The sequence below is a fragment of the Trichosurus vulpecula genome, chromosome 9 (assembly GCF_011100635.1).
Source record: "Trichosurus vulpecula isolate mTriVul1 chromosome 9, mTriVul1.pri, whole genome shotgun sequence".
NCBI classification, from domain to species: Eukaryota; Metazoa; Chordata; class Mammalia; order Diprotodontia; family Phalangeridae; genus Trichosurus; species Trichosurus vulpecula.
In genome coordinates this window covers 47809971-47836046 of record NC_050581.1, presented here as the reverse complement: position 1 = coordinate 47836046, position 26076 = coordinate 47809971, and the positions used below count along the sequence as shown (strand labels likewise).

Genomic DNA, 26076 nt, shown 5'->3' with positions numbered 1-26076 from the left:
TTCCAGTCATCAGACTTCAAATTCATCTTTTTTTTTTTTGCCCACCACACCACATATCCTGAGGAGAAGGGTTATGTCTTTTTTTTTTCCTTTTTTTTTGAGGGGGGAAGGCAGGGCAATTGGGGTTAAGTGACTTGCCCAAGGTCACATAGCTAGTAAGTATGTCAAGTGTCTGAGGTCAGATTTGAACTCAGGTCCTCCTGACTCCAGGGCCGGTGCTCCACTCATTGCGCCACCTAGCTGCCCCGAGAAGGGTCATGTTGCCAAGGCTGGAGCTCTAAAAAAGGATTCCCTTCTCTTTCTCTTCCTCCTCTTCTTCCCATTCCTCTTTCCACCCTCTTCTTTCCCCTTTCGACTCCCCAAGCAGAGTGGAAATAGAAGCAAAATCAGATTTTGCCTCAGTCTGGCATTTTTTCCCAGGATGCCATTTGGAAAACTCTAAATCTCCCCGCCCTTCCTCACCCAACACCCTGCAGGGGTTTAAAGGTGGCGTCTCTACTACTTCACAAACAAATCTCACAGCCAAATGTATGGATCCAAAATGACCCTAATCCCCAATTTGCAGCGAGATATGGTGGAAAACTTGCTGAGCTTCAGAATTAAGAGGCTTGGGTTCAAATCCTTGCTCTGATATTAATTACTGAAGAATATTGAATTCTCAACGGTATAGCTGAAGTCAGTCAAGCCAGCATTTATGAAGTATCTACTATCGAATGGATCTTTAACTTGCTTTCTTTTTTTGTTAGATAATAGTGTTTTCTTAAGATGTGACTACAAGGCAAGATTTATAGGTACACGTAGTCATCTAGAATCCCGCTGCAAAGGTATATAAACTCTTAAGCTTTCCTTGCTAGTTGGGATTCTTGGCTGGAAGGGTAATCCATGCCAGTCAATAAATTTCTTAGCAATTACCTGGTTAATTAATAAACCTGTATTTCTAGTAGATCTGGGATCCTAAAGTCACTGAGTCACTGGAGTGACTCAGTTTATTTACTTTGTCACTCTCTGTGTGACTCTGGCTAGGTCTCTTAACCTATGTGAGCCTCAATTTTTTCATCCATAAAGTGGGTTGTTTCAAGGAGAGCACTCTGAACTTCCAAGGTATTACACAGTTGTAAGTTATAACTATCTAGTACTTCCCACCATTAGTATTATAACAACCACAAGATACCGTCCTCCCTTCCACCTTGCCCAGACCTACCTGTAGTAGTTCACAGTCTGTCTCTGTCTCCAGTACCCACTGGGTTTTGTTCCTGGGCTGGAGCTCCATTCTGCCCTGAAGCCTACACTGCCCAACTTGGAGATTCAGGGAGCTTTGTGAGACAGGGCCCAACCCCGCCTCCAGGTGGATGACACTGCTGGGGGGCAGCCCCAGGCGGCTCAGGGGCCTGAAGGAATGGTGCAGGCTTCCTTGCACCAAGGATTTTTGTCTGCAGGAAGTTGCTAAATGCATGTGGGCATCTCCTTCACCACTCTGGAGGGCCATGGTCAGGTCACCATCACAGGGCCCAACCTTGAGGGAGCCCCTGGTGGCCAGGCTCTGTGGAAAGCCTGCTTTCTGTAATCATGGAAGAAACAAAAGGAAAGTTTTGTAGAACATAGGCTATAGTCGATGGATCAGAGAGACTGTAGAATGGCTAGAAGAACCCCAGGATCCTTAGGAAAATGGGGGGGGGGAGAGAAAATTAGGGGAGTCTCAAGAGGCATTCCCTCAAAGATAATAGGTCCTATCTCACACACAATTTCACAATGTGAATTGTTTCTCTTGCTTCTGGCCTCTCTCCAACCTACAGTCTAGTCACTGGCCATTGGAGCCACCTAGTACCAGCTTAGGGGAGCCCACTGTAAAATTTTCAGTGTGAGCATTTACATTTCAGATATTGGTAAATGTTACAAATCAGGGCTTGATTTATTATTTTGTTGGCTGTCAGACTTCAGAAAGTGATAGAGAAAATGCTAATAATTCAGATTAAACTTAAAAGTGTGTCATGGTTTTCAGAGAGACTGTTATTGAACATTTGCCAGCACACCCTTGACTTTAGGTTAGGTTAATCTTCCCAATACATGGTTTGGATCACATCACTCCTTTAAGCAGAAATCTTTAGAAAGCTCCCCTCTTCCCACCCTCCCCCAGTGCCTATGAAATAAAGCCCAACTTTCTTATCCTGGCATTCAAGGCTCTTCACAAACAGCCCCTAGTCCACTTATCTTATCCCAGTACTCTCCCTCATGTCCTCCATGCGCTAGCTAAACTATATGACGACTTGCCTTCTAAATGTGATCTATATTTTCTCACTTCTGTGTTTTCTCCCATGCTGTTTTCTATACCTGGAAGGCATTACCTCAAATCTTAGCCATTCTTCGACAGTCAAAAGGCATCCTCCATGAAGCCTTCCTTGGTCTCGCCTCTCTTCTCTGGCTGCTGCCACTATCACCACCAAGGGATCTCTTCCTTCTCTAAATTCTCAGAATTCTTGTCTTCCCTCTCCTGGGAACCTGCCAATTTTTTTTATGTCCCACTTATTTACATGCCTATCTTATTCCTTTTGCTATATTGTAAGAACCTTGAGGACAGAGACTCTGTCTTACACATATCTCCCTCATGGATATAGAGGAGATACATAAATATTTGTGATAAATTGATGAAGAAATGAATTCACTTAATCAAGTCAGCAGTAATTCATACCCAGCTTAATTTTCAGAATGCTTAGGGTATAATTCATTCTCTTATTCTCCTTAATGTCTTCTCCTCCCCACTACCAAATGATAACAGAAACTTCCAGAACACAAGGAAATAGTCTAGACAGTTTGCTTCCTTGCCATCTCCTGCGGAGACACTGAGCTGTGAAGGCAATTACAGTGACACACTGGGAAATATCTCCCTTTCAACCCTCTTATTGGGGATGGGATCATTGAGAACAAGGCCAAAGAATAAATATGGCTGGGTGGTAAATGGGGAAAGGACTGGCTGAAACAGTTATCAGTAGAGTTGTGTCGATACGTGACAGCTTAAAGACCTAAGGACCTGATTAATCATAAGCTACAAAAATTCTGGATTTGTCAGCAGTAAGGTAAATTGGAGGAAAGGTCAAATAGCTTTCTACCTTTTTTATCCTGTATATCCCGTCTCTGCCATATCTTATCCATCCTTTAAGGTTCAGAAATATTCCCTGGTCACTTCGTACCACATTCCCTTATCTGAAATTCATCCATTCATTCATATATCCATCCATTCATTTAACAAATACTACTAAGCAGCTACTATATGCTGGTCCTTGCTAGGTGCTGTGGGAAACCCAAAGACATCCTCTATAATGCTTAGCACAGTTGTGGATGCATAGCAGGTACACGACGAGTGTAAGTTGAATTAAAAGCCAGAGAGAGGAAAAAGAAATGTCAAGGGGTCAGGTAATATAGAATGGACCTGAAAATTGAGACTGAACTATACCTCTAATATAGGGCAATGGTTCCCCAGAGAAAGGGTCCAGTTGGTTTGAGTTGTATTGCTTTCCGTCCTGACATCTCCATTTGCCATCACAGAACACGGGCCTGTAGTCAATTCAAGCAGTGCCCTTGCTGCATCCCCTCCTGTAGTTGACACCCTGATCAAGTTTTCTCTGGCAATTCCCAGCTCCTTGAGTAGAGGCCATGAATGCTGAAGCTGAGCTTCCAAGTGGTTGTGGAGACCGCAGAAGGTGTGGAAGTGGACGTGGGTAAAGGCTTCGCCAGAAGAGAGGTGTCCAACGAGACTGGCCTTGCAGCCACGTGCCAAAAGGGAACCATTCATGGACATCACTGCTGGATTCTGCAACCAAGGAAGACTGAGGATGTTAGGGAAATAGGGGCCTCCAGCACCCTTCCACAGCCAACCCATCCTCTCCTATGGGAGAATAAGTCATATTTCCTATAGACTAAGGATTTTCTTTTCAATAGAGCGGTGTGAAAACTCTAAAGTGGAGAGTTTGACATCTATTCTTGACAAAAAATTCCAGAACATTTTATCAAAGAGATGTTTTGTTTACATTTAGAAAGGGAAGCAATGTTCCCTGAAAGCTTGTATAGCTTCTTCAAGAAAAAGTCATGCCTATTCCTTTCTTGACAGGGAAACCAGACTGGTAGAACATCGATGAGAATGCTATAGATTCATAGATTTGTGTTTCAGCAAAGCATTTAACAAAGTCTCTCACGCTTTCTTTGTGGACAAAGTCAAGAGAAGCAGATTAGATGTCAGTGCAGCTAAGTGTATTCAGGATTAGTTGGCTGTCTGGATCAAAAGAATAGCCATGAGTGGTCCAGGGCCAACTAGGAGAATAAGGGAAACATAGAGCTATGGATGTAGAGATATATGTTTCAAGGAGAGCTCTCTGGGACTTATTCACTGTATAGACTATGTATGACACACATACATACATACATGTATAGTGAAAGGAGCAGAACTAGAACGAATTATACTATTACATTGTAAAGACTATATATGTATATAAACACATGTATACATATACATACATTGTGTGTAGAGAGAGAGAGGGAGAGAGAGAGAAAGAGAGAAGAAGGGGGAGAGGAAGGGAAAGGGAGAGGAAGAGGGAGGGAGGAAGGGAGAGGGAGAGGGAGACAGAGGGAGGGAGGGAGAGGGAGAGGGAAGGAAAGGGAGACAGAGGGAGACAGAAGGAGACAGAGGGAGGGAGGGAAGGAGGGAAGGAGGGAAGGAGGGAGAGGGAGAGGGAGAGGGAGAGGGAGAGGGAGAGAGAGAGGGAGAGGGAGAGAGAGAGAGAGAGGATATACCAGAGATTTCTCCTTGGTTCTAGACTAGTCAAACGATTTTATCAATAATTTGGATAAAGGCTTAGATGGGCAGCTGACAAGAAACTAGAAAAAATAACATGCTGGAAACAGAGTTAAGATACAGAAACATCTTAACAGATTAGAAATTTAATTTGAATCTAAAAAATGAATTTCAACAGAAAGAAATATAAATAAAAAAATAAAATTATTCACATAAGTTTTTTTTAAAAAAAATCAACTGTGTGAGTATAGAGTGGAGGAGGAGGGATGGCTAGGTAAAATTTCCTGGTTGAAAATAAGGGATCTTGGGTTTTTAGTGAACTGCAAACTCAATAGGGGTTGACAATATGCTGTAGCAACCACAAAAACAAAGACCAATCTACACTGAAAGTGTTCAAAATGAAAGTATGTGCCCTGGTCTTCTCACATTTGAAGGGTTCAGTCGAATTCTAGGCGGCTTATTTTAGGAAATAACACTGATGTTTTAACATGTTAGTGAATCTAGAGAATGAAAGAGGCCAGTTGAAGAAACTGAGGATGTTTCACCTGCAATGAAGACTTAGGGAAGATATGCTAGCTTCCTACACATATGTGGATGAGACTGGGCCCATCCTGCTTGGCCTCTGAGGCAGACTCAGGAGCAATGGGAGGAAATCACAGTGAGGCAAGATTTATGCCTGATGTAAGGAAGAGCCTCCCAACAAAAAGAGATACACAAAAATCGAATGGGATGCCTTGGTGAGGTAATGGGGTCCTTATCCCTTACTGGAGGTTTTCAAGAAGGCCAGTAACCATTTGTTGACAACCTTGTTAGAGAGGATTCTCAGACAGATACAAAACCTCAGCAGGTACTCCCAACTCTGAAATTCAGTGATTCTGTAAATGCTTCTGTCTTTGGGAACAAACATGCTCTCAAAGGGCTTTTTTTAGTTTTATTTTTAGATCACAGAGAGAGGAAAAAGTGACCACCCGAGGGATAAAAAGTTTGGGGAGATGGGTCCCTATGAACAACTGTAATAGATTGGGGGATGACCAAATAAATAATGCTATACGGAATATTGTTGTGCCATGAGAAATGATGAAAAGGGTGGGTTCAGAGAAACTTTGGAAGAATCGTACAAACTAATACAGAGCAAAATGAACAGAACCAGGAGAACAATTTTTACAATAACAACATTGTAAAGACAAACAAATCTGAAAGACCTAAAAACTCTGATCAATGCAATGACTAGCCATGATTCCAGAATACCAATGATGAAGCATGCTACTCTCCTCTAGCAGAGATAATGGGTCCAAGTCACAGAATGAGGCATACATTTTTGGACATGGCTTATGTAGGAATTGGTTTTGCTTGACTACGCCTTACATAGTTACAAGGTTTTTCTTTTTTCTTTTTCAATTGGGGAAGATGGAGAGAGAGAGAATAAATTCTTGTTAATTGAAAAAAAAATTTTAAAAAAAGAAATAAAATCGAGACTACTTAACATAAAGAAGAGAAGGTTCAGAGAAGACAAGGAAATAGAGGGAGACACCTTCAAATCCATGGACAATGTGTATGGCAAAGACATTTAAGGCTCCTCCACAACTCACATCCCTAGATTAGAAGGTGGGGGAATACCAAGAAGGGAAGAGAAAAAGACTAGGCAAGGCATGCTGATTTCTTTAAAGCCATCTGCCCAACCTTGGTAGAGATAGACCCATTTGTTCTTTTCTGGTTTTGCTGCAAGCCTGCTTTGAAGGCAAGGGGATGAACTGGAATGATAAACTCAAAATGTTAATAGGTGGAAAGCGGATTGCAGTCATGACCTATTTCTAGATCTAGGACTGGAAGGGGTCTCAGAGGCCATCTAATCCAAATCGCTCATTTTACAGATGAGGAAACTGAGGCCCAGAGAAGATAAGTGACTTGTTTAAGATCATACGACTAACTAAAGGCACAGCTGGGATTCAAATTCAGGTCTCTTGACTCCCTATCCAGAGTCCTTTACCTTAAATCTCTCTTCTCGCTCAGCTAAAGGGCATGGTGGCTACAGTGCTAGACCTGGCAACAGGAAATCCTGTCTTGGATACCTTCTACCTGTATGACTCCGAGGAAACTACTAATATCTCTCAGCCTCAGTTTCCTCCATTGTTAAAATGGTATAATAATAGCATCTATCTCATGTGGTTGTTGTAAGAATCAAAGGAGCTAGTATATATAAAGCACTTTACAAATCTTAAAGTACAATGTAAATGCTAGCTATTATTATTAATTATCTTTTCCCTCACAGAAAAGATCACTGATTTTGGAGTCAAAGGAACTCGGTTCCTCTGCCATTTAATGTCTCTGTGACCCAGGGTAAGACACTAACCCTCTCTTGGCATCAGTGTCCTCAAATATAAAATTAATGGAATACGTGACTTTAAAGTTTCTTTCTATGCTGAATTCTATGATTCTAAGACCAAAGTCCATGGAGCTATATGGGGTTCCATCGCTAAATTCCAGAATTAGAAATTATCCATATAGCTAACAGAGAAAGAATTCTCTCCTTCCATCCCCAAGGATAATGGAAATTTCTCAAGGGGGAGAGACTGTTTCAGGGGTTTATCTCCCCCCACACATACCTGGCACAGATTCTGGATCATGGTAGGTACCTAATAAAGCCTTGTCAGAATGGAAGATGATAGAGCCAATTCTAGCTCAAGGCCTCTGTGGCTAAGCCCCTTTCCTTAAGTCAGTTTCTGTCCTCTCCTTCCCCAAACTGCTTCTTTGCTTGATTAACTTTGAAAGAGACCCTATCTCCACCCCCAGCATCATTCTGGACCTGCCTGCCTGATTCAAGATTAGTGTGCCACAGGTATCACTGAGCGCATGGCCAGCAGCATGCAAGAGCCAAAGCAGCTTGAAACATGTCCTTCCCTAGGATGAACATGTTCCTCTCTACCTGGAAGTAGGGACAGTGACCATGGAGAGCCAGCTCCCACTGCCCGGGATGCCTCCTCTCTCGTCTCCCCACACCGGACAGCCTGCAGGCTCCACTCAGCAGCTCGAGGCTGAGGTCTGTCCCAAGCTGAGCTGCTCCGTGAAGCCAGTTTCTCTCAGGAATGCCAGTCTGCAGCCAACTCAGGATGGTGTGATGAAGCAGCGCCTTCAGTTCTGTTTTCTTTCCCCAGGACGTCAGCAGTTCCACTCTCAGTGTCTGGCCTCCCACAGTGACTCTGGCCTTGCTAACTAGCAAGGTTGGGCCATAGGTCATCCACCCCACCAGCTGGAGGCTTGAAGGCACAGGAAGGATCCTCAGCTGTCTCCACTGATGCTCCCAAGTCCAGTTCATCCTGGCTCCACGGTCCAGCAGCCAGATAAACCCGCTCGTGCGGAAAGAATCTTGGTTTCTTTGAACTTCCAAGCTGCCCTTAATCTTTCTATTTTTTGCTTTCGAGTGTAATGTCAAAGACCACCTCCTGCCTAAGCCCTGTGGTTTCTTTTTCTGTGATAGATTCTGGAGTAACTTGACCTTGGCAATGCCCCAGCCCTGCCAGTGAGTCCTTGCTGAGAGTAGCACACCTTGCCTGTCAAGGGAGGCATGAACATGCCCTTCAAAACCACAGCCACGTGGCTTGGGGAACCTCCGTGTCTCTGCTGTGTGGTTGATGGATAATGTATCAGCCTCTCCCCTCAAGGAGGAAGCCACTTCGCACTTTCTGAACCCTGATGTGTTTTGAACATCTAAGTGGGTGTGGATCCCCTGTCCCTCTGCCGTCAGGTTTAGCCTGGCCTTCAGCCTACCAGGCTGACACCTAAGCAAGGCTCTGACCTTCACATCTCTTGGGATGTGAAGGAAATGGGGGTGGGAGAATGTGTGCACCAGCCCTCCTGTGACCTCATGGCCATGTCCTCTCCTGTGACAGCCGCCTGCACTCAGGCTATTCCGGCAGTAGGTGAACCTCACTGCCCCACATCTACGGAACCCCATGGTCGAGAAGGAAGTCTGTACCTCAAACGGATGGCGGGAGACATCTCCACTGCAGTGGCCAGACAGCTGACTGGAGGAGGCTTCACCGCTGCAGCTGACCTGTAGGACCCAGGAGGTACAATTAAACGTTGGAAGGGTAGAGGCATATCTGAGCAAGAACAGAGAAGAGTTCTCTTCTTTTATTAGCCCCTCTTCTGTGACCAGGAGGACCCCACTCAAAAATAATAGTAATCACCCATCTCGTTGTTCCTGACCAAGGAGACCAAGTAGAAGTTCTTAACCTAGAATTCACAGACTCCTTAGGGATCCATGGATAGATTTCAGGGGGTCGGTAAACTTGGACAGGAAAAAAATTACATTTTATTTTCATTAACCTCTAACTGAAAATGAGTATTTTCTTCAACTGTTTCAAAACACGATTCTGAGAAGGGGTCCCTGGGCTTCATCAGACATAAATTAAGGTGAAGGGCTCCTGCTATAAAGAACAGGGCTTTACCTACCCTTGGCCTGCTTACCTGGAGCTGGCAGGGCACCACACCAATGAGTCCAGGCACACTGTGCTGTAGGCCCAGAACCACCTCCTCTGAATGGCCTCCATTCTTCCTCCTCTCCAGCGCCATGCGAAGGTGCTCCCCATCCAAGCCAGCCTTCACGCCAGCCACCAGCCTGGAGCCTGAGTTCTAGACAATGGGATTGGATGTCCCTGAGACCCTTGACCCTGGATCACAGGGGAGCAGCCGCTAAAGATAAGAAGCTGGTGGCATGTGCCCATCAATTGGGGAATGACTGAACAAGTTGTGGTACATGAATGTAACGGAATAAAAAATGATGAGCAGGCAGACTTCAGAAAAACCTGGAAAGGTTTATATGAACTGATGCTGAGAGAAATGAGCAGAACCAGGAGAACATTGCACACAGTAACAACCACAATGTGAAATGAACGACTTTGATAGACTTAGCCCTTCTCAGCAATGCAAAGATCTAAGACAACTCCAAAAGACTCATGACGGAAAATGCTATCCCCATCCAGAGAAAGGACTTTGGAGTCTGAATGCAGATCGAACCATATTATTTGCTCTCCTTTTCTTTTGTTGTTTTGTTTTGTTTCTTCTTTCTCTTGGTTCCTCCCATTAGCTCTAATTCTTCTTTTTACATCATGACTAATGTGAAAATATATTTAATATGAATGCATAAGTAGAGCCTATATCAGATTGAATTCCATTTTGGGGAGTGGGGAGGAGAGGGAGGGAGAGAAAATTTGAAACTCAAAATCTTATGGAAGTATAAAAATAAATTAATTAATGAATTAAAAAAAGAAGAAGTGGAAGGTGGTGGTATAGTGGAGAAAACACTGGACTTGGAGTCAGGAGGGCCTGGGTTCAAATTCTGTGTCACACACGCTTATTAGCTGAGAAGAGTCACTTGCTTCTTCTCTCTGTGGCTCGGTTTCCTTGTCTGTAAGATGAGGATAAGGACAGCAACTTCCTCATAAGGGATTGATCAAATGAGACAATAAAAGTACTTTGTAAACCTTTAAGTGTTATATAAGTACTAGCTAATATAGGATCATATATTTAGAGCTAGAAAGAGCCTTAGAAGTCATTGTGTTCAATTCCTACATTTTACAGATTAGGAAACTAAGGCACAGATGAGTTAAGTGACTTGCCCAGGGTCATACAGGTAATAGGTCTCTAAGGCAGGATTTGAACTGAGGTCTTCCTAAAGTCAAGTTCAGTACTATATTCACTATGCTGCCCAGATGCCAAAATAAGGAGAGGGATGGAGTTGATATTGCCCAGTATAGGCATAAACCAATTCCTGGCTCAACCATGAACGCGTTGGGTTACTTTGACCAAGCCATTTTATTTCTTGGTTTTCTGGTTTAATTTCATCTATAAAATGAGAATGAACATGTCTGCTCTGCCTACTTTATAGGATCGTAAGGAAAAAAATGAGTAATATTTGTAAAATACTTACTACGGTGCCTAGCACATAGTAGGTACTATATAAAGGCTAGTTATCACCATCAGCCCCATCTTTATTATTATTAGTGATGTGAACAGGTTTTGAAAAGTGTAAAACACTTCCCAGAGTGCAAGGGATCATCCGACCAGAGTCAGAAAGCCATCTAGTCCAACTCTGCATTTTACAGATGAAGATAATGAAGTCTAAGGGAGTTAGGGGACATGCCTGAGGTTACACAGGTAGTAAGCATCCGAGGCAGTATTTGAACTCAGGACCACATTCTCCAGAGCAGGTGTTCTTTCTACTGTACCACGCTGTCTCAATTCAATTCAATAAGCATTTATTAGGCACCTACCACAAGCCAGGCACTGTGCTAAGTGCTGGAGGTAGAGACAGGCCCTGCCCTCGAGGAGCTCACAATCTAATGGGGCCTCCCCACTTTGATGATGTCTTCATCATGTTCCTCTTCTTCATCTTCATCATTACCAGTAGTTCTGGCTCAGGCTTCATGGGGAGTAATATTTACCTAGAAGCTGTCATTTTTGTTGCGGCGGTTGTGGTTGTTTGTCCTTTGCTTTTGAAGAGGACCGATGACGTCGCAGGGTGATGTCATCACTTGTGCATGAATTAGATTTAAGAGAAGCAGAGTTGCACAAAGTCATGAACCCCACTCTCTCTTCTGAGTCATGGAAGTCCGGTGGCAAGGCAAAAGTCAAGATGACTGGAGACGGCCCAGGATGCAGTGGATGACCTTGGCATCTTCGAGGCCTGACCAAGCTCTAAGCGCTCCACAGCGCCTGCTTCTGCCACCATCATGGCTGTTGGAACAAATTGTTCGCATCCATCCATTCCACCAGGGGAAGTCTTCACATGTTTGGGGCAGACACTCTCCTAACTCACGGATGGATTTAAGACCTGTCAGTTACCTTCATATTGTCATTTTTAGGGATAGAGAGAAGGTCCCCAAAATATCTTGCCCACCCAAAATTTCTTTAAAGAGATCTTTGATCTAAACCAAGAAATTATGTTTAAAATTCAAATACTCCTATGAGAGGGGCCCAGGTGACTTACATTCACACAGAGTTGTTAATAATATATACCAGAGCCTTTGTTAACAGCATGTTTCAACAGAGTTGGGATCAAAGGATTCTGGGTATTTGGAAGGATCAGGGAGGGACAGTGCAGAGAAAGGAGTGGACATAGAAAGTCAAGGCAGACTGGAGGAACAGGAGATGGCCTAGTGTCGGGCCAACCTTGCACTGGTGAATACAGTAAGAGGACGTCATTGTACCGGGGTGGAAAGGGAGAGGCCCCACAAGCCCGAGTACTTGGAGAGGCATCAAGGTATAGTACATAAAAGTGCTGAGTTTGTAGTCAGGAAGACCTGGGCTTTTAAAATCCTCTCTCGGACACTTGGCTGTGTATCCCTGGACAAGTAACTTAAACTTTCTGTGCCTCAGTTATGCCATCTGTGAAATGAGAAAGGTAGATTGTTGTAGTCTAAGGTCCCTTCCAGCTCCAATCTGTGAGCTTGACATTTTCAATGAGAAGAGATTCTGCCTACAACTCAATAAGTTATTTTCCAGGTTCTCCTTGGGGAGGAGTCAGCCCTGTTCCACCTCTTTCTCCCCAGGTCACTGGCTGCCTCTTTAACCAATGTTACGTGTAGCACAGTCAGCAGCCACACCCCATAAACCATCTCAGCAGATGGGCTAACCCAGGTTGAGGGTAACCTACAGGCCTCAAATCCATCGGTGAGTTAGGGAGATGTCTATCCCAAGCGTGTGAAGACTTGCCCCTGCAGAGTGGGCAGATGAAAAATAGTTTGTTCCACCAGCCATGAAAGCAGATGAAGCAGGTGCTGTGGAGTGCTTAGAGCCTGGTCAGACATCTAACTGGGCCATCACCAGTTGTCTTGACTTTCATCTTGCCCATGGACTTCCATGACTCGGGAAGAAAGAGTGAGGCCAACAGCCCTGCACAACTCTGTCTCACTTAAATCCAATACATGCACAAATCAAGACATCACCCATGTCTTCTAAAATAAAGGATGAAAAACAAGAACCAAGTATACTTTTTCTCAGTAGAGATGCCCTGGCTCACCCCCTACATACACAAAGATCTGTGTTTCCTTCACTTTGCCTGCTGCCTTCATTCTGGGAGCTGGAAGAGAGACCCAAGGGAGGGAAACAGCCTTACTCCCCAGGGGCCCATCCCTTCTCCATTTCCTGCCACCAGCAGGGCCAGAGACAGGTTAACAGGTTGTAACAGAGACTGTCCCTTAAGGACTCACACGCAGCTGACAATCTCCTATATCCTGTGGTGCTGTGTGCCACACTGATGGGAGAGGAGGAAGGTCTGCCCCTCCAGCTCTCGATCCAGCATTTAAAGACTGATCTGCTGTAGGGCTTAAAATTCCACCCCCGGGAATATATATATTTCCTCCTCAAAACACAAACATTTTTGGAAGGGAAAATGCAACAGCAGCTGATATTTATAGATATTACATGGAGTTTTGCAAACCTTAAAGCACCACATAAATGCCAGGTATTATCCTTGTTTAGCAAAGCCCTTTAAATACATTTGACCTTCACAACATCGCCTCAAAGTAGGGACTTATTTTTAATGCTTTCAAAGTAGAGAGATTATTATCTCTATTTTACAGATGAGCAAACCGATGCTTGGAGAGGTAGCTAGTATTTCTCCACCTTTTTTTTCTCCTCACAACACAGTATTCTTCGCCAGAGGAATCCTGGCTCTCTGAATGTTTAAACTGGCAACACCAAAGGAGGGAGAGAGGAGTCTTGAGCATTCTTGGTTTTCCTTTTCTGAGGGGAGCTGGTTTTTGTTAAATTTTGAATTCAAAATCTGATGGAGCTCTGAGGTTTTTAGAGCATGTGGACAACAGGCAAGTTTTGCTTATTTTTCGAATACCATATGTAGCATCCTACGTACATTGGGTCAGTAAAATTTATGTTAGAATTATTTATGTTTTCTTCTATCTGCAATAATATAACCTCCAAAATTCCTTAGCAACGTGTATCAGTGGGCGGCGGTGTTGAAACTCAAGCTCAGATCTGACTTTAAGTCTGCTGTTTTTTCTTTTCTATATAACATCTTAGGATCATGGATTTGGAGAGGGAAGGGGCTCGGAGGCTATCTAGTCTGCCTCCTCCTTCCCCCTCCCCTTTTCCAAATGGGGAATGGAGGCCCAGAGAAGTCATGGGATCACAGAGGTAGAACGGTGCTCAGAGGCCATCTAATCTGGCCCCTCCCCTTTTATTTTACCAGTGACAGAACTGAGGCCCAGAGAGGTCAGACAGGTTGCCAGGTGGTAACAGAGACAGGATCTGAGCATACATCCTCTACTCCCTGTAACTTTCCCCTGTATCACATAGCAACAATAGCCATTGTTGGTTAATATAGCACTTTACATATATTATCTCCCTGGATCCACACAATAGCACTTAGGAGGGTGGTGCTTTTACTAGCCCCATTCTCCAGATAGTAATGACAAACATTTATATGGAGCCTACTGTGTGTCAGGCACTGGTGCTAAGCACTTTACAATTATTGTCTCATTTAATCCCCACAACAATCCAGGGAGGTAGGTACAATTATTATCCCATTTTACAGATGAGGAAACTCTTGAGGTTAAGTGACTCACCCAGGGTCACAAGCTACTAAGCGTCTGAGGCAGAATTTGAACTCTAATCTTTCTTGCTCCAGATCCGACACTATCTTCAATCCACTACTATGACACCTCACTGCAGTGCTGCCCCGTGCATAATCAGTGACGGTCATCTTAGAATCACGACCAGAATGCGAAAGAGTAATTGGACAAGCTGCCACAATTTGGTGGAAATATCTCTTGGGAACATCTAGGCCACCTTTGACTAAGCAATACCACTCATAGATCTGTATCCCAAAGAGATAAAAAAACCAAAAGGGAAAAGACCTATATTTAATAGAAGCTTTTTTAGTGGTGGCAAAGAACTGGGAATTGAGGAGGTGTCCACCAACTGAGGAATGGCTAGACAAGTTGTTGTATAGGATTGTGATGGAATACTACTGTGCTATAAGAAATGATAAGCAGGATGCTCTCCGAAAAACCTGGAAAGACTTACATGAACTGATGCAAAGTGAAATGAGCAGAACCAGGAGAGCACTGTACACAGTGACAGCAACATTGTATGATGATCAACTGTGAATGACTTAGCTATTCCCAACATCATAATAAGCCAAGATGATTCCAAAGTTCTCATGATGAAAAATGCTATCCACCTCCAGAGAAAGAAGTCTGAATGTAGACTGAAGCATACTATTTTTCACTAAATTTTTTTCGTGTTTTTTTTTCTTTGGGTCTGTTTCATATTCCACAACCCATCTAATATGGAAATATGTTTTGCATGATCACACACATATAACCTGTATCAAATTGCTTACCATCTTGGGGAGGTGAGAGATGAGGAAGCGAGGGAGAAAATTTGGAACTCAAAATTTTTTTAAAAAATGAATGTTAAAAATTTCTTTACATGTAATTGAGAAAAAATAAAATACTACATTTAAAAAAATTACTCACCCTGAGGCAGAATCTGAACTCAGATCTTCCTTACTCCAAATTCAACAATCTATTCTCTATGACACCTCACTACCATGGTGCCCCACTCATAACCAGTGACAGTTATCTTAGAAACATGCCCTGAATGCAAAAGGGTAATTGGACAAACTACCACAATTTGGTGGAAATATCTCTTAAGAATATCTAGGCCACAGATGAGTGGCATTTTACAACTGAGAGGGATTTTAGCCTAATTCCTTAATTTTATAGGTGAGCAAACTAACAGAAAATTACTTGCTTAAGGTCATTCAATTAGTAAGTAGCAGAACTCCTGGGAACCAAGTCAAGTACTCTTTATATCATAACTAAAGTCCCTCTAATTTAACGTTCTACCTACTTGCCAAATAATGTTTAAATGATCTTGCCACATAAATCCCCCATGGAAGTTATTTTTTGGACTATACCTATGATTTTACTCACAGAGGGAACTTCCAGCAAGGAAATTCCATCAACCAAAACAGAAATAATTGTTGTGCAGTGGAGGTGTTTGGGGCACAAATAGATTCACTGACTTACCCAAGATCACAAAGCCAGCATGTTTCAGATGCAGACCTGGAATCAAGGTCTCCCTGATGCCAAGATTTGTTCCCTATTCACAATGTAACACCATCTCTCAAATCCCATGGGAAATTAACAAACTGGCCCTCTGATGTGCTAGTGGGTACCCCAGTCTGATCACTCCTGGGTGAACTGATAAAACCAAGTTTCTAAATCTACAAAGCCAAGGACCTGATCCTGGATCCATGGTTGTTGCCCTACTCAGAGGCTCATACCCCAAGGGGACCAACAGGCCTCTTTTCTTTCCCACCCTCTCAACTGTAATAAGTAGGAAGGTCATTGAAAAACTCCACAGTCTGGCCTAAGGGCTGCCCTATTGTAGTTTACTGTTAGGAAAAAGTTCTAGGTGTTAAGAGGGATTTGAGATCAGCCGAGCATATTACATCTGCCCTCCTCATCATGCCTTACATCATGCCTCCTCATCCTCATGAATTTTCAGACATCTCTGTGTCAAATAAGACCCCACATTAAGTAATTACTCACTTGGTAATAACAGTCTCCTTCAACCAAAAAAGGGATTCCAAGATGCCTGAAGTCCTCAACATTGTGGCTAAGGTTTGCAGTGATCCGGGCCTCTGGGAATTCCCCAGAAGGAACTTCTACCCTGAAGGCAGCATCAATATGGCCTCCATTGCTCTGCAACCCCAGCATCAGTCTGTGGTTGGGAGCAAGGTAGGTATGGGAGAACAGAATCTCTCCATTAGTGGGCAGTCCTGGATGGGAAGAGACACACATAGAGAAAGGAGAAATAGAGATGATGAGATGATTAGGAAAAATTCAGCCCAGTCCATTTCCTCAAGAGTCATACCAAGGTTGAAGGGAGAGGAGATAAGAACTAATGTGTGGATTTTAGTCAATCTGTGGAGTCCTGTTACCTTCCATGACCTTAGATAGTGGAGAGCTGGTTTTCATGAAACAGGAGTCTGGGAGAGTGTAGTTGCCCTTCTCCCCCACCCTGATCCCAATCCATCCCTAGTATAGGGTCAGGGCTCTTTCAGCCTTCCTACCTGAATTTCTTAAAGAGCTACTGTTGTGGGCCAGATCAGCAGAAAGCTGCCTGTGCCCTGGAACTACGATGAAGGCTGTGCCCAAGGACAAAATGGTCTCATCTGCCTGAAAGGAAGCATGGGCACGATAGCCATCAGGTTGGGTCTGTAGCTGTCCCCTCAGCTTAAGCTCCTCAGGGATGGCCTGACTGCCATTCTGAATCATCACACAGGTCACACTGTGCGTGCTGCTGTTCCCCAACACATGTTTGTCCCTCAGACGGAGCCTGAACATGGCATCATCGATGAGGATGCTGAGGTTCCCTGTGGGAAATATGAAGTGCGACTGCTCAGTTCAACACAGAAGGGCAGGAGAAGACCATAATTTCCTACGTCCCTTGCCGTGTTCTCCAGATAAGGAGCTCCTTTTCTCAAGGCCCCAAGACACTAGGTTAGGAGGAGGTGGCGAATTCTTTGCTCCCCACTGTCTCTTGGAGAACACATCCCTCTTTGCCCATCACTTAGCCATTCGCTTGCTTTGAGATCATTTTCATCTGTCCAGATTGCCTAATTCAGATCCCTGCAATGTACCAGCCTCCAGGTCACTCTCCTTCCTTCCTTAAGGATTTCAGCACTTGGATGACCATCTTCCTATCCACCCCAGCCCTCATACTTGGGGTCTTTGATGTACAAATTACTGTCCTCTTTAAAACACAACACTACACACACACACACACACACACACACACACACACACACACACACCGTGGAGCAACTTCTTCAGCTCCCATCACCTATATCTTCGCTCCATCTTAGCCATACTCAGGTACTATCACATCTTAGATTTCACCATCACCGATGTGGGTAACTATGTTACTTCCATGATCCTGAACTCTGAAATGCCCCTCTCTGTTCATTACCTTCTGTCCTTCCATATTACCCTCTATTTCTCACTTAAAACTATTTTTCATGACCCTCAGGTCCCCTCCTCTTATCCTGTTCTCTCCACACCTGCTCTCCTTACTTTCCCCTTTTCATAATCTTGACCCTATGGTTAGAACTGGAACTGGAACAACTTAAGCTTTGTCCCAGGGCACCAAAATGTAAAAAATAAAAAGTTTCAATAATGATTTTAAAAGATGGTGAGATTTTTAAATGGCCAAATTTACATTTTTAGAACCCTTGCAGTTTGATAGCCCAGAAGCAACTGAACTTGACATCTAATTAGCAAGAATAATTAGTTAAATAGGAAGCTACTAGATGGTTTCCTCCTTCCAGAGCTAGTGCCGTAGGTTAGCTTCTCCCTGCATGGCCCCATTCTGCTTGCCTTTAGTGTTGGGGGATATCCTCCCTCCTAGGGCTTGTGTTTCAGGGTCTCACCCCACTGAAAGACCAGTGTCTTAGGGTACCTCCCCACAAAGATCTTGTGTCCTAAGGTCTATCCTCTCACTCACCTGAATGTGACTTGATTACTTGTATCATTTTGACTTAATTACTTGTATCATGTAATCATGAATTACAAACTTGGTCAGAGCACTCATACATGCTGCTCCCTCTGAGCTTTCCAATTTCTAGTTACAGCTCTGCCTAAGATTGACAAACTCAACCATCTGTCATTGTTTTCCCATGGATGCCTTGCTCCCTTGACATATTGTCATTCACCACTTGTCAAACCCCATCCCTGGCTTATTCTTGCTATCTGCTATCTGCATACCTCCTATGCTGTTGAGCACGGCTTCAAGTCACACAATAGCTATCCCAAATCTCAACTCTCTCCTCTCTCTCTCTCTCCCCCCCTCCCCCTCTTTCTCTCTCCTTCCCCCCTTCACCTTTCCTCTCTATGCCATCCTGTCTTTTCTTTCTCTTCCTCTCGGTAGACCTTGACACCCATTTTACTAAAAATAGAATAAAATAAAATGAAAATCCCAGTACCATCTGCAGTAAATTCTCTCTTCTCATCTACTACATACCTCTAAACCACATTAGGTGACTTTCTGTTCGTGGTCCTTCTCCTTTCCAAGGCCAACACCTCTGTTTGTGCCTTTGATTTTACTTCTTTTCTTCTTCCCTGGGAACTTGGCTTTTTCATCATTTCCTCCCTCTCTTCTGTTTCCCCCTATTTATTAGCTCCTTCCTCAGTACCTATAAACATATCCAGGCCTGCTCCCACTTAAAAAAACCAACAGTTGAATTTGACTTATCTGCAGCAGATATCTACACAGATAAATATCTCTTCTCTTGCTAATTCTTTGTCATTGGTTTCTATGACACGACTCTCTTCTGACCACTGCTTTTCAGTCTGCTTTGCTGAATCATCATTCATCTTGCAGTCCCTAAATAGCTGTCCATCCCAATGCATTGTCCTAAGTCCTTTTCTCTTTTTTTCCTACCTTTTCTCTCTTGACCCTATCTTTTCTATCCAGATTACTCACAAAGCTATCTATCAAACCTCATTCTCTCTATGGAACTCCAGTCCCATATGGCCAAATACCCACTAGTTATGTCCAACTGGATACGCCATCGATACCACAAATCTAACATGTCCAAAACAGAACCCGTGATCATTGCCCCTAAACTTACTCCTTCTCCAAACATCCCTACATCTATTAACCATACCGCAATCCTTCCAGTCACCAGGTTTACATCCTCAACTCTTCACTCTGACCCCTACTCTTCCTCAACAATCTCCTCCCATACAATCAGTTGCCAAATCCTGTTGATTCTATCTCCGTGATTCTGCCTGTATTCATCCTCTTTTTTCCATCCATATAGCTACTATCCTATTCAATTCAACTCAGTATCAACTTACTTAATACCGGCTATGTGTTAAGTGTGATATTAGGCTCTGTCATTAAAAGGACAAGAAACAAAACAGTCTCTGCCTTCAAGGAATTTGTTTACATTCTACTAGGGGAAAACAACATGTAGACAGATAAATATATATAAAACACATTTGTTGCTGTTCAGTTCTTTTCCAGTCATGTTTAACTCTTTGTGTCCCCATTTGGGGTTTTCTTGGCAAAGATATTGAAGTGATTTGCTGTTTCTTTCTCCAGCTCGTTGCCTGGAACTGAGGCCAACAGGGTTAAGTGACTTGCCCAAGGTCACACAGCTAGTAAGTGTCTGAAGTCAGATTTGAACTCAGAAAAACGAGTTTTCCTGACTCCAGGCCTGGCACACTATCCACTGCACCACCTAACTGTCCAATAAAACCCACAGAGAATATTAATTAAAACCAACCAACATGTAGGTAGTGTTTTGAGGCTTGCAAAGCATTTTGACAGCATAGTTATCACCATCTGTATTTCCTAGTTAAACTCAGGAAACTCAGATCCAGAGAGAATACCTCTTACTTATCTTACTTCTAGTCACACAGAAGTAGGTCTTCTGACTTCAAGTCCAGTGCCCTTTAGGACATAACACATTATATCTCATTAAGCACCTTCTATGTGGGGCAGTTAGGATAGAGAGCCAGGCCTAGAGTCAGGAAGACTCATCTTCTTGAGTTCAGATCTGGCCTCAGACATTTAACTAGCTGTGGGATGCTGGGCAAGTCACTTAACCCTGTTTGCCTCAGTTTCCTCATCTGTAAAATGAACTGGAGACGGAAAAGGCAAACCACTCCAATGTCTTTGCCAAGAAAACCCCAAATGAGGCCACAAAGAGTCAGGCTTGACTAAAACAACTGAACAACAACAAATGTTGGCTTTGAAGACCGAAAGACATGGGTTCAACTCCTGCCTCTGATGCCTACTGGATGTATGACCCTGGGCAAGTCACTTGACCTACCTCTCAGTATTATAGGCAATTTTCTGAGACTAAGTGTTGCAGAAAAGGTGCCGCTATGTATTAACAGAGGGAGTTCCTTCATCCAGGAGTCCCCTAAACCAATGAAATCACACGTCTAGTCCCTATCTTTGAACACATATTTAGGTATCAAAAGTTGGGGTAGTGCTACTGACTTCTCCCTCATTCCCAGTTGACAGTGACTTTCCCCTCTGGACATCAGGAGATGGAGAGAAGTCTTTGGCTTCCTCTAAGCCCCAACTAACACCCCACCTTCGACAAGAAGTTTTTCCTGATGCCCTTTAATACCTGTGCCTTCCCTCTGCTGATTACCTAAAACTTAAGCTATCTATATTTTGTTTGTTCAAAGCTGTTTGCATGTTACCTCCCTCATTGGACTGGGAGCTACTTGAGAGCAGGCACTGTTTTTTGCCTTCCTTTGTGTCTCCAGAACTTGATGCATAGTAAGCACTGAATACATGCTTGTTGATGGACTGACCTCACAATGGACTTTATTTTGCACCCTTCTGGTGCACCTGTCATGTAATATTGTGCATTATGGTTATCTGTGTTTTTGCCTTACTTCCCTTCGACATTTTTAAAGTAGTGCCTGAAATGGCACATATATAGAACTAGGGTTTCTACTTTAAGCCAAAAGGATTTGGAGGGCTTGGTACAGACAAGAAACTTAAAAAAAAAAACTCTGAAACCCCAAAGGCTGTTTGTTCATTCATTTGGTAGAAGTCAAGCAGCCTTTAGGGTCTCTGTATTTTGGGGTCTCAGTCAATGTTTCTTCTTCACTAAGCACCTCTCTCAAAGCCCCTCAACGCTAAGATTGTCTCCTTCTTAAGTGTTCCACTTTGGGGCCACTTCTCAGACTCCCCCACCCAGGTTGTGAAGGAAGACACACCCTCGTTGCTGTGGTTCTTCCGTTTGAGAGATCCGGTGAGGTCAAGGAGCTTTGGGACAGCCCCCCAACTGTCAATGTTGTGCTGGACTCTGCCCTGCAGGGACAGGACAGGCCCCACCTTCTCTTCCTTGAGTCCTGTGAAAAACAGCTGGGCACTCTTCTGATTGAGCATCACCTTAGTAAAGAACCAGACCCTAGGAGTGAAAAAGACAAACTGATGGGGTCAGAGTGCCCATAGCCAATCCCAAAGGTCTAAGATTCCTGGACATTTTCTTTAAAGTCAAGGGCAGAGCACGCCCTGTACAAAACAATGGAGGAGGAGAAGTTTGTCTCTCCTTTCCTCTTCGAGGACCCTTTTCTTCCCTCCTGGCGCCTCCTTAAGACAATGCACTCAGATCACTTCCTGTCATAGGAGCATAGAAGGGACTAGAGCTGGAAGGGACCTCAGAGGACACGTAGCTCAATCTCTTCATCTTACAGATGAGAAAACCGAGGTCCAGAGAGGTCGACTTATCCAGGATCATGCAAGAAGTAAGCATCAGAGATGGCATTTAAACCCAGGTCCTATGACTTCAGATCCAGTTCTTCTTCCTCTGAACTATACTACATCCTTAATCTATAGCAGCCTGGTATCACGGCCCATCCATCTTATAGTGTCGAAGACCCAGCTGCCTCTGCACTGCCAAATCTTTCCTTTCTCTTATCCCCATCAACACTCCTCTTCTCTGGGTAACGTCTCCCAGACCTCTGTCAGGAGGCATGCAAATGTTCTTCTCTCCCGTTCTGCAGATCCAGTCACCATCTATATCCTTCATGGCTCAGCCCAAGGACCATCTCCACCATGAATGAAGTCTTTCCTGAGCCCTCTTCTTCAAACACAAAGAACCTCTTTCTCTTCTGAACCCTCAATTCATTTTGTACCTCCCTTATGCTTTCCCATTCTTCCTTGGTTTTTCTGCATTTATTTATGATGATGTCTTACTTCCCCATGTAGACTATATGCTTCTTAAATGCAGAGACTAAGTCTCACTTGACTTTTTATCTCCCAATATCCTTAATTCACTCTAGCTCTGCACTAGGGTGTGAATGACAGCTTCATTTATTCATTCATGCATTCAACAAACACCTCCCATTTGCAAAACAGTATGTTAGGCACTGGGGGAGATACGAAATTTAGCTAACACAGTCTCTTCATGAAGCTTATAATTTAATAGGGAAATAAGACGCAAATGCAGGTAACATAATTTTACATGACAAGTTCATGACAGCCAAGTGGGAAGGTCACTATCACTAGAATTAGGGAAGATTTCAGGGAGAAAGTGGAGGAGATGAAGAAAGTAGTATTTGAGTTGCCTTTTAAAGGAGGAATAAGGATTCAAAAGGCAAAGAGCTTAATGCGTTACCCTTCTCATGGGTGGTACATGATAAAGTGTACACTCTAACTCACTCCACACCTGAGGCAAGCTTGTAAGCCAAAAGAATGAATTTCAAATAGTGGGATTTCAGATATGTTCATAGGAGAAATATCATTGAGCAGTGAGATCTTTCTCTTGCCTCAAGGGCCATACTAATGGGACACCCATAGTCACTATCGGGTAACACATAGCAATGTAAGTAACTGGGAGAGGAGGGAGTACTTCCAGGTATGGCCCAGATAGCCTCAAAAAGGCAACACTCCAATACAGAATGCTCATCAAATCATCTCCTTTATTTACCAAACCATTTGCTGGCAGAGTAATCTCCTGACCACTCCAACACTGGCTTTTGTAGGCTATTACCTGGCCGGAGTGACCCTGTTGGACAGCTGCAGCTGCACTGCCCTGGGATCGGTGAAGATGGCTTGTCGGAGTACAGCACTCCCATCCCATCCCTGGGAGCTCTTCCTGGTCTCTCTGCTCATGCTGGCCTCTAGCAGAGCCAGCTCCTTCCCCGAGGCATGTACAGACAGGGAGCCATTGATGCTTTGATCTTTGTAATGTGTACCAGCAGCCTGGACCTACAGGGTGGATCAGATGGGGGGGGGCAAAAGGGTCAAAATGGGAATCCACCCTATAGCAGAGGGGAGCCATAAAGGAGGCACCATTTGGGGAAGGAGAAAAGGGGAGGTCGATCCAAAGCCCACCCGTCTTTCAAAGTCTAATTCAAGCTCCACTCCCTCCATAAAGTGTTTCCGGCTCACTTAAATCCATAGGGATTGCTCTATCCTGCGAACTTGAAAATACTTTATATCTTTGGGCTTTACGTGACATGGAGCACATACATTCTCGTATTGTTAGCTACCTTTTCAAATAATCTGTTACTCAAATAGATTTTAAGCTCTACACAAAGACTGGGGTGGCTAGGTAGTACAGTGATAGAGTACCAGGCCTGGAGCCAGGCGGACTCATCTTCCTGAATTCAAATCTGACCTCAGACCCTTCCTAGCTGTGTGTACCTGGGCAAGTCACTTAACCCCATTTGCCTGTTTCCTCATCTGTAAAATGAGCTTGTTGAAGGAAGTAAAAAAACACTCCAGTATGTGACCCCAAATGGGTCACAACTGAAACAACAACAAAACGCAAAGACTACACTAATATAAATGAACAACACTAAAATAGATCAGAGGTCAGATTAAATATAATGAATATATAAATACATTTATATATTATATTAATATATGATAGGAAGTGGTATATATTAAATATAAATATAAAATATATATTTATATATAATATAATAATTAATCAATATAAGTGGTTCCAGAGAACCAATGATGAAATATACCTCCCTCCTTCCAGCACACTGGTGATAGCCTATGGTGGAAGAGTATTGTATATGCCGTCAGGGGTGGTTGCTGCATCAGTTGGTTCTACTGAGTTATTTTTCTTTGTTATAAAGGAGAATTCTATTGGGTAGAGGCAATTCCACTGGGAGTAATTGTGGTGTTAAAAAGAAAAACCAAAAGGCATTAATAAAACACTAGAAATAGGTTTTAAGCTCCTTAAACACACAGACTGTCATATTTTTAAAGGAAGGAAGGAAACAAACATTTATTAAGCACCTACTATTTGTCAGGCACTGTGCTTCACAAATATTATTCCAATTGATCCTCATAACAACTCTGAGTGGTAAATGTTATCATTATCCCTGTTTTGCAACTGAGGGAATTGTTTAAAGTTACAAATCAGGTTGTGTCTGAGTCCACATTTAAACTCATCTTCCTGACTAGATCTAGGCCCAGTGCTCTATCCACAACACCACCTAGCTGTCTATACATACATACACACACATATGTATGTATGTATATATATGCATATGTATATATGGTATATAATACAGTGCATTATAGTTACCTGTGTTTGTGCCTTATCCCCCTCCTGGGCTACAAGCTACATTAGTGAAGCATCATTAGCAAATTCTCCCTCAGTGCCTCGAACAACACTCTGGACCCCGTGGGAGCTTAATAAATGTTTACTGAATGAATGAATGTCTCCCATCGTGACAAGCACAATGTAGGTACCAAATAATTACCTATTAAATTGGATTGAAAATAGAGAAAGCTTGGACTGAGCCAGTCTTGGCACCTCTACTCAGGTGTACTCGACCAAGTTAACCCTAAAACTAATCCTCCCAAGCATTTTGTCCAACCTGATCTACTTTGTTTTCTCAAAATTAAATAACTCCCTGGGAAGGAAATACAGCTGGCCAAAAATAAAGGCAGCTGATGTCTACACGGCACTTTAAAATGTACAAAGCATGTACCTTATTCACATTATTTCATCTGATCCATGAAACAAGCCATAGGGCAGATTTTACTATACTGATTTTATAGATGAGGCTCTCAGGTTAAGTGACTGGCCCATGGTCACACAGCTAGTAAGTAACAGAAGTGAGATTCAAAGTGAGGTCTTGCTGTATTTCCCAGACCAGTACTTTATTCACTAGGTGGCACAGTGGAGAGAGTGTGGGCCTGGTATCAGAAAGACAAGTTCAAATATGACCTCTTGTATGTAATAGCTGTGTGATCCTGGGCAAAGCACTTAATGTCTGGTTACCTCAGTTTCCTCATCTATAGATGGAGATTATAATAGCACCTATTCCCCAGGTCGTTGTGAGGACCAAATGAGATAATGATTACAAAGTGCTTAGGACAGTTCTTAGCAACAGCGGCATCCCATAACACCTTTCATCACGGTCCAAATCACTGCCCCTTGGGACATTTTCTTCCTATATTTCAAAGGGAGAGGAGACATGAAGAGGAAGTTTGATCTCCTTCATTCTATAAAGAACCAAAAAACTTTGACCATTTCTGAGCGGTTTAAATAGCAGAAAACCTGGTAGAGTCTGTTTTTGGTTCAGATCTACCATGGGCTCCCTGCCTCCCCAACCTAAGAGCAGCATTTTAAAAATAGAACCTCCTTGATTCCATCTTCATCTCCCCAGCTCCCCAGATCACATGTGAAAAATCCTCCTGGGGGAAGCAGAACCAGGAGAACATTGTACACAGTTACAGCCACATTGTGTGACAACTGACTG

The 26076-nt window shown here is 43.4% G+C and overlaps 1 protein-coding gene across 1 annotated transcript in view; it reads right to left on the bottom strand.

The window, feature by feature from the left end:
* The window catches only part of LOC118832099, a 171918-nt gene that overhangs the window by 65500 nt on the left and 80342 nt on the right, over nucleotides 1-26076 (bottom strand). The window contains exons 36-43 of the mRNA XM_036739540.1: nucleotides 23340-23557; nucleotides 21562-21755; nucleotides 16887-17189; nucleotides 16363-16592; nucleotides 9251-9415; nucleotides 7707-8834; nucleotides 3521-3805; nucleotides 1202-1558 (exon numbers count right to left, since the gene is read on the bottom strand). Of these exons, the coding sequence (XP_036595435.1) occupies nucleotides 1202-1558; nucleotides 3521-3805; nucleotides 7707-8834; nucleotides 9251-9415; nucleotides 16363-16592; nucleotides 16887-17189; nucleotides 21562-21755; nucleotides 23340-23557 (2880 nt within the window). The remainder of the gene's footprint in view (nucleotides 1-1201; nucleotides 1559-3520; nucleotides 3806-7706; nucleotides 8835-9250; nucleotides 9416-16362; nucleotides 16593-16886; nucleotides 17190-21561; nucleotides 21756-23339; nucleotides 23558-26076) is intronic.